The following is a 13,218-nucleotide window of genomic DNA, read 5'->3' as shown; positions in this document are numbered from 1 at the left end:
TAAGTAAGCCCAACACAGAAGCCCAAACTTTGATAATTCATACAATTTAATAAATATATTATTTTAATCGCCGTATTGGTGCTGTATTAGCTAATGGTATGGTATTGTATCGGCGTACCCGTATCAGTACCGATGCAACATAGGTGTTTTTCATGAGATTTTATCAAAAATAGCAAAAATTTGCACCACAATTTCATAAATGTCAAATTTTATTTTTAAAAAAATTTAATATAACTAAAAACTCACATAAATATACTTAAATACCCTCAAAATTAAGACCCAAATAAGAATTTGATCTTTTTATACTAGTCTGCACCATGCTCTTTATCCTAGCCATTCAAAATTATCCAATGCTCTACATTCCGCCACATCACATATTAATACATTTAATTTTCCGAATAGGAGAAAAGAGTTTTTATATCTAAAATAAAAAATAACATAGAATTTCTAAAATAATGGAATTTAGATTTCCATCATTTCAATTTCTAGCAATTGAAGATTTTAGTGTTTGAATTTATGTATGTCGAATTTTGTAAATGCCACTATAAAAATTGTGAAATGACACCAATTTTGGTGGAAATTAAACTTGGAAATTTGATGCTCCAATTTCCATGATTTTTTTTCTACGCATCATTTAATAAATTCCGCGCTTAAGTTGCTAAACAAGAGAATTGTCAATTTCTCCTCTTAATTTCACGTCTTTTAGCTAAATTCCGAGTTATTTTCCCTTATCCAAACAGAGGGTGGTAGTTTTTTTTTTTTCTTAAGCTGTTTGGCTCCTAAGAAAATTTCCAACTTAGTAACTAGAAGTTCCTCTAGGACTCAAAACAAGAATAAATTATGTGATGAAGCTAAGAGACAGTTGATTTCTTAAGCTGTTAATAATCTATAACCTACAAGTTTATTATAAGAGCATCCGCAATGGGGAGGTGTAAAGCCACTTTTACATCTTATTTACACCTCCGAGAGATGCAAATGTCATTTTTGCTCCAATGAGATGGATGCAAATCCAAAGATGTAAATCCGATTTTCTTGTATTTATTCATTTTTTGTGTGTTAGGTTTAATTATTTTTTCTAAACAAACCGACCTAAAAATTTTAAAATTTTGATAAGATATAATTTCATTCAATATGATGTAAATAAAATTAATCTCAACCGTCGGCTTTGATATGTTCTTCACCATTAATCAATGTAGTTGTTAGTTTCATATTTCAATTTGAATGAAATCTGGCCTTACATTAGAGAGTTGTTGAAGAAGAACTTTGTACATTTGCATCATTTTAATAACTTCCCCATTTTAATAAATCTCAGCCACATCTCGGGCCCACCATTTTAATAACCTCCCCATCACAGTCGTATATACATCTCCATTGCAGGACATTCCGGCAACCAAATGTGTATATTTGACATACACCTCCATATACACATTACCACTGTGGATGTTCTAAGCGATAGTCTAGACTAAATGAGATAAGAGAGGGCACTGGCGGACTCAAGAATTTTTTAGCAGAGGTGCAATTTTGAAAAGGCCAACGGAGTCTAACCCACTGAAAAAGGGCATTGACTTATAGACCAAAGGTCTCAGGTTTGAATCCCCACACCATCATAGTTTTATGTATGTGTGAAAAATCCATCTCCCAATGGCGGATCTATTAAGGCTTAAAGAGGTGTAGCTGCATTTTCTCTCGCCGGAAAAACCATTGTGGGTGCTTCAAATTGCCCCTTTGCTCAGATGGTGATGGTGCACAGATTATCTTATTTCCATTTTCAACATTTAAGTAAATGTCTTTGTCCTTTTACTTTTATTTATTTTTATATTACTCCATTTACTTAAGTTTACAATGTAAATAAGGAAGTATCCACTATTTGGATTCAAATAAAAATACTAGAAAATCAAATTCCCACCAAATCAAAATATGAAAATTCGGTTTTAGTGCAAAATACGATTTAGGCTAAAAATGATGGCTCATTAAGTCAATATATACTTCATAATAAAATCCCATAAAATCAAGTTTTCTTATTTGATGTGTAAGGAATAAAAGACGCCAAAAATTATCTTGAGAAAATGATTATTTCGAATTCGAAAAACCATTTTTCATACTTAGTCAATATTTTTACATAAAACAATTTTCATGTATGATATGAATGAATGAAGGGACCTAAGGTAAAAAGCCTTAGATGTTCAATCTAGGTAGAAAAACCTTAGATGTTCAATCCACAAGCATCATCACAATCTATAAGTTTTATTTTATGTTCTCTAGTTTTTCAATTATGTTTTCTTTGAACATGAGTAACTAAGTTATTCTCTAGGGCGAGGATGACGCCCGAGCATGGATAGTTATGATTTCTAATGTTATTTAATGGATTCTAAGTTTCTTTTAGATGAATGTTTAATCACTATTTTAATTGTTGCTATTTGTTTAAGTTCTTTGACTGATCACCTTAGGGCTTTGCATCTAGTAAATTGGAAGATGAATTTGAGGCAGAACTCGCAATATAATTCAATTAGCTTCTTGTGATTAAGTGTGGTGAATTACATTATTGCTTGACAAAGAATAATGGTTTGCTTGGTTCTCTCGTTTTCTAGAACGTAATGAATTCAACTTGTTAAATTTATGCCTTAACCAGGATAGATTGCAGGATTGGGTATATGATCTTTGTCTGAACTAGAAAAGAATCTTACACTTAAGGAAAACTATGGTCTGAGTGCCTGAAACAAGAGGTCCTGGGTTCGATCCCAGGCGCTTGCGAATAGAGCAGACTTTGTTGGGAGAGGTCCCCGCTTTGCGCCCGACAGTACCTCGAGGGTTAGTCCCCGCAATCGCGCGGGGGATACCTTGGTTTTCACCAAAAAAGAGTTTTTTTTTAAGTTTATTTAGTTTTAAATTTTGAGGGCATTTAAATTTATTTAAGTGAGCTTTTGGTTATATTTGAAAATTTTTATAAAACTTGAAATTTATGAATTTTTAAAAACTCTTTTTCCATATTCATTTCGTTGCCCTTTGACAGCATCCTTTCGCGGCAACTACAGTAAATAGGGGCCCTATTTTCCGGAATTGAGCCCTAACAATAATAAATAAATAAAACCCCCAAATGCTTCGTCGCTGCCAATGATTCAAATGAAGAGCAATGAAGAAGCCCAAGCACAAGCAGCGAAGAAAACGAGAGAGTTGCCCAATCTCTCGGAATGCCATTCGTGCCACCTGAGAGTCGACATTGCCAATGTCAATGCCAAGAGCAAGCTTCACGTCCTCTACAGCGAGTGGCGCATCGTCCTTCTCTGCAAGAAATGCTTCTCTCGCGTCGAGTCCTCGGAGCTCTGCTCCTATTGCTACTCCACTTCGTCGTCCCAAGAATCTTTCTCTTGCCGCCAGTGTCACCGGAGAGTCCACAGGCATTGCGATTCCGAGTACCGAAGCGTTGCGCGCTTGTCCGATTCTTGTTCGGCCATGGAGTTTTCCGTCTGCGCCGATTGCTGGATTCCGGAGTCGCTGGTCAAGTGGAAAAGGGTTGTGAGCAGTAGCAAGTCTCGAAGGACTGGAAAGAGAAGAGTTGGTTTAGGATTGGGGAAATCTAGGGTTTTGGCCATGGTAGATGACAGGGAAATTGATGATGCCTTTGGTAGCGAAGAGGGCTCAAACAGGAGGGATGAGGATGCTGCTGTTGATGTTGATGATGGGCAGTTGGATGCCATGGACGGCTCTGCTGAGAAGTTGTGTTCGCCGAATTTGAGTGTGTGCTTTTGTGATTCATCAACGGACATTGGGTGTTTGAAGCTGGAACCAAGAGCGCTTGATATTGAAGAAGAGAGTGGGGATGATGATGATGATGATCCGTTGAAGGAAGGAGATTGGAGCTGCTCCAATGGTGATGACTTGGAGTCTCCAGCTTTCTGTAAACAAGAGCAAGAGGAAAGTGTCTGTATTACCACGCCAAAGAAGCAAAGGTGCAATGCAAAGCTTGATCCTTTTTATTTCAAGTATAGGAAAAGGAGCACTCTTGATCGCTATGTATTAACATACAAGAGGAGAAGGCCCAAAAACCTCAACGCTTCTTCTATGGTAACATATAAGAGAAGGAAACCTAAATGCCTCTATGCTTGTTATACGTTTACATATAAGAGGAGGAGACCCAGAATTCTGTATGCTCGTTCAACTGGTCCATCATGAGACCTGTACTTAATCTTGATAACTACAGGTAGTCTTCCTAGGCTTCTTGACTGTATTTCGTTTTTGCTGTTTGAGTTTTGAGTTTCATATGCAGGCATGATATGTGTATTGCGTAGGATGATCCTTTGAGAAAACATTGAAGGGGTGAAGTGATGCTTGAAAACATAAGCGTCTAAATGTGGTGTTCTAGTATGGAACTGATCATGGTGAAATGGATTGATAGCTTGCCCTAAGCAGTGACTGTCATAGTTTTCTGAGTAGAGTTTGATTGAAGGGTTTTCTGAGTTAGTTAAGTTGTTCTTTAGTAAGTTAGATACTTAAGGCTTGACTCAATTAAGAATAACAGAACAAAATAAGAATAACAGAACAAAATAATCTTGTTGTATCTCAATTACAGTTAACTTAAAGCTGATTCTATGTTTATACCAATTGTATTCCAGATAATGAATGGCCTACCTTTAATAGATCAGAGATTTTCTTGCCACTTGATATAGTTTCTAAATGTGCAATCATCATGTTGAACATTTTATTGTAGAAACTCTGATGGAATTTTGTTTCTTCTTTCCTGTGCTTAGCTATTCAGTGAAAATTATGAATGTCTTAGATTACTAAGGGCCCGTTTGATAACCATTTCAATTTTAGTTTTTAGTTTTCATTTTTTGTGCTAGAGTATAGAGGAAGAGGGAGAGTGGACGTGAGAATGAGAGTGAAGATGGGATTGAGAAGGAAGATGAGAGGGGAGGATGGGAGAGTGGAGTAACAAAAGTGAAAACAAAAACTAAAAACTGAAATCTATTTGAAATTATTTCACTTTCAAGTTTTTGTTTTCACTTTTGTTACTCCTCCCTCCCATCCTCCCTTCTCATCCTCTCTCTCAATCTCATCTTTACTCCCATTCTCACTCTCATTCTCCTCTATACTCTAGCACAAAAAGTGAAAACTAAAAACCAAAATTGAAATGGTTATCAAACGGGCCTTAAGTTTCTCTATTTCTACCAAATCCAGTCAATGGTTTACAAAGTGACTATAAAAATGAAATCTTTTGCAATCCTTTGAACTTGGGAGAAAGGAAAAAAAAACTGCAGCAAGTAATTTCTATTACAAAGACCTAGGGGTATTAAATGACTTTCAACAGATTAATCATGGAGAGTCTTTCTTTGAGCAATATAAAGTTCTCTAATGCTGTCAAGTTTCTTACTGTTCTTTTTCTCATTTTCTTTGCAAGGTCATCACTAGTGCAGTTTTGTACACTATCACACTTGTTGTTTGGATAGTAACTGTCATGACCGGCGACTCTAAGAGAGCTGTTTAGTTTTTTGTTGTATTATAGTTAGAGCTTTATTGTATTGGCGGTTCTGTACACCTTCTCCATAAGGACTGTAATGGTATTGTTTTAAATAAAAGGTCCACATTCAGTAAAAGTTCAGCATTTGATTCATGTAAAACTGTGTGGTTTGTGAAGAAAGGGAGTACTGAAACCCGGGATTGTTAATGCAAATTAGGGAAAACCGATTTGATTGTAGCTTGGAAACGAATCATCTAAGGAGAAAAGGAGTACCTGAGGTAAGTTCCTGTACTCGGTTTTCTTTTTGCTTTGTATCCACGGCATAATTAGTTTTTGTTATTTAGGCTTTGATTTTTAATTTTAATTTATTTTTATATTGAGTTTTAGGTTATAATCTCTGCCTGTGATTTATGCTGGTTTTCAGTTTTCTAGTTTCTACTTAGATAAACCATTTGCAGAGAAGGCTGCACTAGCTGATGATTTTGTTTAATTTTCAGTTTGGCTGCTGCATTTTTTATTAATGAAGAAAATGAAATAGTGAATAGGTAAATGAAATAATGAAACAAATGTTATGAACGCTTATTTTGTTATGTTTTGAAGGCTTATGCATGTGTTTTGAAGGCTCTATGTTCATCATTTTTTGGCATTGACTTCTACAGTATACAGAGATCTTTCTTTTAGGCTTATTTGGTTAGATTGGATTGCAGCCATTCGTTAGACCTCTAGGTCTTGTAGCCCTCGAGGATTTTCCTTGCTAGTGATCTAGGGGTCTCTATCTTTGCTCTGCTCCCGTGCCTTTGTACTGTCTCTATAGTGCTTCAAGTTAGTGAGAAACTGGAAAGTACTATTTGGGGGGAATGAGGAAGGTTAATGGTCTTCAAGTTCGTGTACAACAAAATTGGGTTCGAGAAATCACTTTGTTTTTTTTGGCAACTAGAAATCATGTTTTACTGCTTCCATTCGAAGATGACGTCATAACAAGTTTGTAAGATTTTTCGGTGTATTTTTTAGATTTTTAATGTATTAATTACGAATTTTAATGTTTTTAATCTATAATGTCTCTATAGTGCATCTGGAGTCACCATAGTGGCCTCGATAGTGCTTCTGTTGTGCCCCTATAGTGCCCCACGTGTTAATTACTTCAATTTAATATTATTTTTCAATGATTTAATTTCAAAAATTCATAATAAATATATTAAAAATCATACAAATACACAAAAACTTGAATTTGTTTCTAAACAAATCAAAACACTAGTTAAAGTCTTTAACCAAGAGATTATGAATTTAGTGTGATTTTTAGAAGTTAAGCATTGAAAAATAGTAATAAATTGAAGAGAATGGCACTTGGAAGCAACTGAACGGTGTGTCGTCAGTTCTTCAGAAGGATTTCACTCTCCCGTAGTTCCACGTGTTATTAAAGTTTTATTTTTGTGTGTGTTCATTGCAGGAGTTCAATTTTCCTGTTACCATTTCTCCTGTGCCCACTTGTTACTCATCTAATTTTTTGACATCTGTCCTTCTACTTAACTCTAAATTAACCGTGTTAAGTTTAATTAAATTAAAAAATGAAAACTAATAATTGAATGAAAAAAAGGACCCAAGAGCGAACTCCCTCCCACCACCCCCGTCCAGTCGGCAGCAACTCCCTCTCCTTCTCGTCACCGGCAAAGCCTCCTTTTCTCTACCCCTCTCTCTCTCTCTCTCTCTCTCTCTCTCTCTTTCAAAGAAGAAGAGTAGGGGAAGAATATAGATCTTGATCCAAAATCAAGGGGGAGAAAGAGAGTTTCCGACGACGAGCAGGAGAGGGGGCTGTGCGGTCAGGGTGGGGTTGTTGACGAATTGGGTGTGGGTGGGAGTTTGCTTGTTGGGTTTTTTTATTTTTATTATTATTTATTTTTTTAGCAGAAGTTATTTCTTATCCAAGCCCCAAACATGGCTTCGAATCTGCTTCAAAGCCTTTGCCTTATCTGGTTTCTTCATGAACATTCCATAAACATTTTGATTTCTTTTATTCTCTTTCCCTTTCTATAAAATTTATGAGAAAGCGAAACAGAGCTTGACGTTGAGAAACCTTGCTGAAGTCCTTTTTTTCATCAATTATTAGTTTTAATTTAATTAAAAGTTAACACTATTAACTACGAGGGGAAGGAAGAAAGGATTTGGTTGGTCTGACTCTGAGCTAGGTATTCATGGATCATGGATCAATGGAGTATTCCAGCAGACAACGTTATCGGGTGTTAGAAATTAAACTCGTGTCGTGCAAAGATCTGAAAGCCTTCAACTTGTTTCAGAAACTCTCAGTTTATGCGATTGTGTCGCTGAAGGTAATTAGCGATGATGCGGAGAAGTAAAAGAAGCCGATGAATGAAGAGGTAGTGGAGCACGAGCAACAAATAAAAAAAGTTTTTCCTTCAATTATTAGTTTTCATTTTTTAATTTAATTAAACTTAACACAGTTAACTTAGAGTTAAGTAGAAAGACAGGTGTTAAAAAATTAGTTGGGTAACAGGTGGGCACAGGAGAAATGGTAACAGGAAAATTGAACTCTCATTTCAACGCTATAGAGATGTAGGCCCCGTTTGGTTCATGAGAAAGGAAACTTGGGGATGAGAAATCAATTGCTTTCTCATGTTTGGTAAGTCAGGCATGGGAAATCGTTGCCTTGGACATGGGAAAGTAGGGGGGAAAGTGAAGTCATCCTCCCTCCTTGAGTTTTACTTTCCCTTCTCATAGGAAAGTAAGGCTAGCATTAAATGCACCTTTTTTTGACTAATTTGTCTTTACTAATAATTTATAATTATAGTTTTATCCAACAACTATTGGTATTCCTATTTTATTTTTTAATTCATAACATATTTTTAATAGGGGTAAAATTGGAAAACTAAGCGAAATTAGTTTTCTATTCTTACTCAAAACAAACATGGGAAAGGAAATAAAGTAATATTTCCGGGTTACTTTCCTGGCATTACCAAACATGGGAAAGGAATCACAATTTCCTGTCCCTTGAGAAATGACATGAGAAATAATTTCCCATCAAATCCATTCCGTCAACCAAACGGGGCCGTAGAGTAACTATGGATGCATGAAAGTTAAAGCATTGAGAATGACACAAGGCGCAAATTTGATCAATGAAAAAATTCACCAAACTTCAATGAAAAAATCCGAAAAACTCACCCCAAAAATTATACAAATATAAAATTTTAATGACACATGGCACTGCCGGAGAGTGACACCTGCATAAATTACTGATGGTGCACCCTTCAATTGCAGGTGTCTTTCTCTTCAATTTATTAGTATTTTTCAATTGCCACGTGTCTCCGTAGTGCCTCTATAATGCATCTATAGTGCCTCTAAGAGCCCCTCCAGCCATGCACCAAAACCGGGCAAAAGGCCCCTCGGGCTAGCCCATTGCAGCTCCAGCGGAAGAAAAGAAGCCCGGGCAAGTGGTGGGTCCTACGTACCTGGGCAAGCCCACGGGCAGATCTTGCCTGGGCTGAAGCCCGAAGGCGCTGACGTCAGCCGTGATGTCACGCTGACGTCAGCGGGCGCAAATCAAATTTTTTTTACCGTTGGCGCGTGAATTTCACGCGCCAACAGTAAAAAAAAATTGATTTGCGCCCGCTGACGTCAGCGCCTGCCAGCCCGAACGGGCAGAAGCCACGTGGCGATCCCCCAGCTCTCCGATCCAGTTTTTTTGCAGAAATCCGACGATCCTCGTTTTTTCTACCAAAAAAATTGTAAAAAATTCGAAATAAATTCATAAAAAAAATTAAAAAATATCAAAAAATTCTAGATTTTTTCCCTATAAATACCTATCAATTTTATTCACCTTCCACACCAAATTTTCATACCAACTCTTCTCCTTCCAATATTTTTTACTTTCCACTCGCATTTTTCTATTACAAAATTCCATTTGTGGAAAAATATAAATGGCCTCTTCCATCGAAGCTGGAGGCTCGTGGACAAACTTTCGAAGAGGTCAAAATCTTGGCGACGAGGTAAAATTTATATATATATATATATATATATATATATTTCTTTCTTTCTTTCTTTCTTGCATTTCTAATTTCATTTTTTAAATAGATTATTCAAGGCAAAACAAAAAAGAGGAAAACCATTACACATGGCTCCTCAAGTGAGCAATGCCCGCAATCGGTTCCAGTGGTGCGTTCCGTGTCGGAAATAATGGCACTATTACGTCCTCTGAAGAAAAATACTCCCCCACGTCGTGATCCAGTGGAACCGCCTCCGCCAATGATTGATTCGTCATTGTACTCAATTATGTCGGACTATGAAGACCGGGAGTATTTCAATTGTATGATGAGTGAGTAGGTATTTCAATTGTATGGTGAGATGTGAATTTTATAATAAAAATGAACACGTGGCAACCAAAAATTTTATCCGAAAATCTTATCCGAAAATGTTATCTCAAATTTCAGGTGAGAATTTTATAATAAATAGTGACACATGACAACCGAAAATATTATCTAAAAAGGTTATAATTAATGGTTTAAAGTATAAAAAAATAAAAAATAAAGTATAATGAATAGTATTTGCCCTTGCCCTAGCCTTCCAAGGGTGGAGCCAACTAAGGCAAGGCTGCCACTATTCACATGAATAGTGGCAGCCCTTGCCTTGCCTTAGCCTTGCCTTTGCCTTTATGGGTGGACTTGCTCTAAACTGTCTTTATAATGACTCCAGAATGCCTTTAGAGTGACTCTAGTATCTGTATCGTGCATCCAGAATACCTCTATTGTGCCTTTTTTTTTTCTTTTTCTTTTTTCTTTTGAGAGAGCCTCTATTGTGCCTTTATAATGTCTTTATAATGTCTTTAATTTATTACTATTTTTTAATGGTTTAACTTCCAAAATTCATAATAAATTACTAATAAATCAGAAAAATACACAGATAAAATTTTTTGAACTCCTAATAGGAAAATACAAGATATTGATTTGAGCCATATTTGGACGGCTCGGCACTAAGCCGATCGCATCCGTCTGAGCACCAGTCCTATCGGAGAAACTTGTTATATCATCACCATTGTTTATGACAAATGCATTATATAAAATAATTTACATGCATAATAAACATATATATATATATAAAGTACATCTTAATATTCCTCTAGCTAAGCTACTTGATTTTAAGTAGCTCATATAAAGACCACTTGTTGAAGTATGTATATTTGTAGAGATTATTTATTTGCATTCTTGAGATAGTAAAATGCTTGCGCTCTCACTAATTTCAGCTCTCTTCCTCTTCCTCTCCCTCTCTCCCTCCACCTCCAATCTCACTCCAAACAACTTGGGCACCCTCTCACTATTCTCCTCCTCTTCTTTCTCAGTCGAGTCTCCATACTTGGCCACCAAGTCAAGAAGCTCCTTGCACTTTCTCTTCATGCTGGTGAGCTCTGAGCTCAAAACCCCATTCTCCTGCTTCAGCCGTTTGTTTTCGTCAACGAGAGAGCTGTAATCGGATGAGGAGGAGGTTGAGGAGTTTGATCTCTGGTCTTCATCAAACTCGTCATGATTTGGCATTGCTTGTGCAGTTTGGTTTAGGGCAATGTTGTTGATTGGCTGTTGCTTGCTGGCCCATGCTTTTCTTCTGCGGATGTCACATAGCTGATCCTTTTCACCCTTTCGGAACTTGTCGTTGCAGAACTCCCACCTGCTTGTTGAAACTTTGCGAAATCCCTAGACATATGTGCAAAATTATTAAAATTCAGCGTAAAATTTTTGTTTTGGTTTTAAGTAAAGATAGAGAAATGAAATATAAGAGAAAAGTTATATTAGAAGAGAGATATGTGAAGGAGGGTAAAAGTATATTTTCTCGTTTGGTGCCTAGGATTGGGTAACTCATTAGATCCAAAGTATATATTGAACGAGGAAATGATGGTAGATGTGAATGATTTTTCATTTGGGAGACTAGAATGGGTACATTATCAGATATTAATTTCCTACCATTTTGTGGGGATTTGATGAGATAAGTTTTATTCATGAGTAATTCCTCTACTTCTACCTTCAACTTCGACAAAAATTTATTTCTTCATTTGACATGCCTTAAACAAGTGAGTTATCCAATCTAATCCAATCCTAGGCACTAAACGAGCGTATGCCTGAAATCAGTAGTTTAAGTTCTTGGACATTCAATTAGTTATTGATCTAATGGTATCTCTTCGTAATCTATAAAGAGGTTCTAAATTCAAATCTTAAACATAGAATAAGATACATGAAGAAATTATCAGCAGCGTAACTACTTTTCAACCAAATAAATGAAGAAAGAAAAATTCTTCCATGCCCGTAAGTAGGTTGTGTGACACTATGGTTTTCTTATGGGACATTGGCCGCTGTCATACTCATGAGTCTACAGTTCATTTATTATCTTTTATGGCTCAGCCGACTCCAATTAAAGTTCAAACCCAACATAAATATATATATAAATGTATATTTAATTTAATTTGGTTGGTCCATCAAAACACCCAAAAACTATTATATTTTAAGTTAGGTTAGACAAGACTAGTGGACCTTTTCATATTAACCCATAAAATTTGACTCCAAATCAATCTTAGAAACTCGGTCAACTTGGAATGAAGACTTTTTTTTTTTATTGCCCTTCATTTCCTTTTTTTTTTTTTTTTTTTTTTTTTGACATGATGATGATGATGATGATGATGGAACATATATGGCAAGAAAAAATGCATTTGATATGGCAAAGTGCAAGAATTTGATATTGATTAGAAAAGCAGGCAAAATATAAGTATATATGGTTAATAAATTTGTACATACATAAGTATTTAGCTGCCTGACAAAGCTAGAGAAGTTACTATGCTTGAAGAGTGTTGGGAGGAGATCTCTGGCAAACTCCGCCGGCTGCCACACCACGAACGCCGACCCGTCATCGTTCCACGAGATCACGTCGTCGGTGGTGGGATCCTCCACCAGCATGTAGGTCTTCAACAAGAAAGGTGGAGGGCTTGACTTCCTCACATATTCCAGCAAACCCTTCTGGTCACACACACCGTCCATCAATTAATACCTAATCTTGGTACTCAAAACTACTTCTAAGAGAGAGAGAGCGAGAGAGCTAGAACAAGAGCAAGAACAAGAACAAGAACAAGAAGATAGAAGAAGGATTAGGAAGAAGGATTAGGAAGAAGATTAAGGATGAGAAGGGGAGGAGAAGAGAAGAAGGGCAGTTAAGAACTCCCAACCCCAACAATAGAAACCCAGCACGACTCCACAGTTCATGAGAAATGCAAGGGCTTTTTTCCTTCCCTCTTCTTCTCTCCACTAAGCTACAAAGAAATGGTTAAAACGTATCTGCCAAGCCTACCCCCTCTTCTTATATATTTTTTGAAAAATTCATGGCATGCACATCACATTCCCTTATCATATGACTAAAATATTTGACTTGTGTATATGTAGAGTATTTATGCCCAAAATATATTAATTAATTAATTGGGATCTTAATATGTCAACCATCCGATCTCAATTATGATTAAACTTTTATCGCCAATTTTGGATGGCTAGGATAATTTGGGTTATTGGTTTTTTTTTTCTTTTCTTATTTTCTTATTTTCAATATTTTTTGGGAGAAGGGGAGGAAAGAATTGTGTATTGATATGACCACTCGATTAAAGGCAAACCATTTTCTTGCACACACACGTGTCACTATCAAATTGACATATTCCATACTAGAAAAATCCGTAGGAACAAAAATAAAAATAATTCTTATACTATATTTATGTCCCACGTCTTTGGTAG

The 13,218-nt window shown here is 36.3% G+C and overlaps 2 protein-coding genes across 4 annotated transcripts; one reads left to right on the top strand and one right to left on the bottom strand.

Moving 5' to 3' along the window:
* The first annotated feature begins 3,037 nt into the window (after positions 1-3,037).
* Positions 3,038-6,507, top strand: LOC110767208 (uncharacterized). 3 transcript variants are annotated; one of them, XM_021970686.2, is made up of 2 exons: positions 3,038-4,198; positions 5,633-6,507. In XM_021970686.2, the coding sequence occupies exon 1, from the start codon at positions 3,112-3,114 to the stop codon at positions 4,168-4,170; it is 1,059 nt and encodes a 352-aa protein (XP_021826378.2). In that variant the 5' UTR covers positions 3,038-3,111; the 3' UTR covers positions 4,171-4,198; positions 5,633-6,507. The 3 variants fall into 3 exon arrangements, with proteins under 3 accessions (XP_021826378.2, XP_021826379.2, XP_021826377.2); XM_021970687.2 differs by having other exon boundaries at positions 5,673-6,503; XM_021970685.2 differs by lacking the exon at positions 5,633-6,507 and adding an exon at positions 5,396-5,615 and having other exon boundaries at positions 3,040-4,198.
* Positions 6,508-10,406: 3,899 nt separating this feature from the next.
* HSFB3 (heat shock transcription factor B3) lies at positions 10,407-12,779 on the bottom strand. The gene is made up of 2 exons (XM_021970688.2): positions 12,241-12,779; positions 10,407-11,148 (listed from the first exon to the last, which is right to left on the bottom strand). Exons 1-2 carry the CDS (start codon positions 12,478-12,480, stop codon positions 10,654-10,656), a joined length of 735 nt encoding a protein of 244 aa, XP_021826380.1. The 5' UTR covers positions 12,481-12,779; the 3' UTR covers positions 10,407-10,653.
* Positions 12,780-13,218: the final 439 nt, after the last annotated feature.

Source organism: Prunus avium, chromosome 7 (genome assembly GCF_965620075.1).
Source record: "Prunus avium chromosome 7, drPruAviu1.hap1.1, whole genome shotgun sequence".
NCBI classification, from domain to species: domain Eukaryota; kingdom Viridiplantae; phylum Streptophyta; class Magnoliopsida; order Rosales; family Rosaceae; genus Prunus; species Prunus avium.
Note: the sequence above shows the minus strand (reverse complement) of the source record. Positions and strands in the feature narration are given on the sequence as shown.

Excerpts from the sequence above, each read along its gene's own strand:
- LOC110767208 (XM_021970686.2), top strand. The coding sequence starts at position 3,112 with ATGATTCAAATGAAGAGCAATGAAGAAGCCCAAGCACAAGCAGCGAAG.
- HSFB3 (XM_021970688.2), bottom strand. The coding sequence starts at position 12,480 with ATGGACGGTGTGTGTGACCAGAAGGGTTTGCTGGAATATGTGAGGAAG. Across the intron at positions 11,149-12,240 it reads TCAGGCAGCTAAATACTTAT|GGATTTCGCAAAGTTTCAAC; the intron begins GTATGTACAAAT and ends ACATATGTCTAG.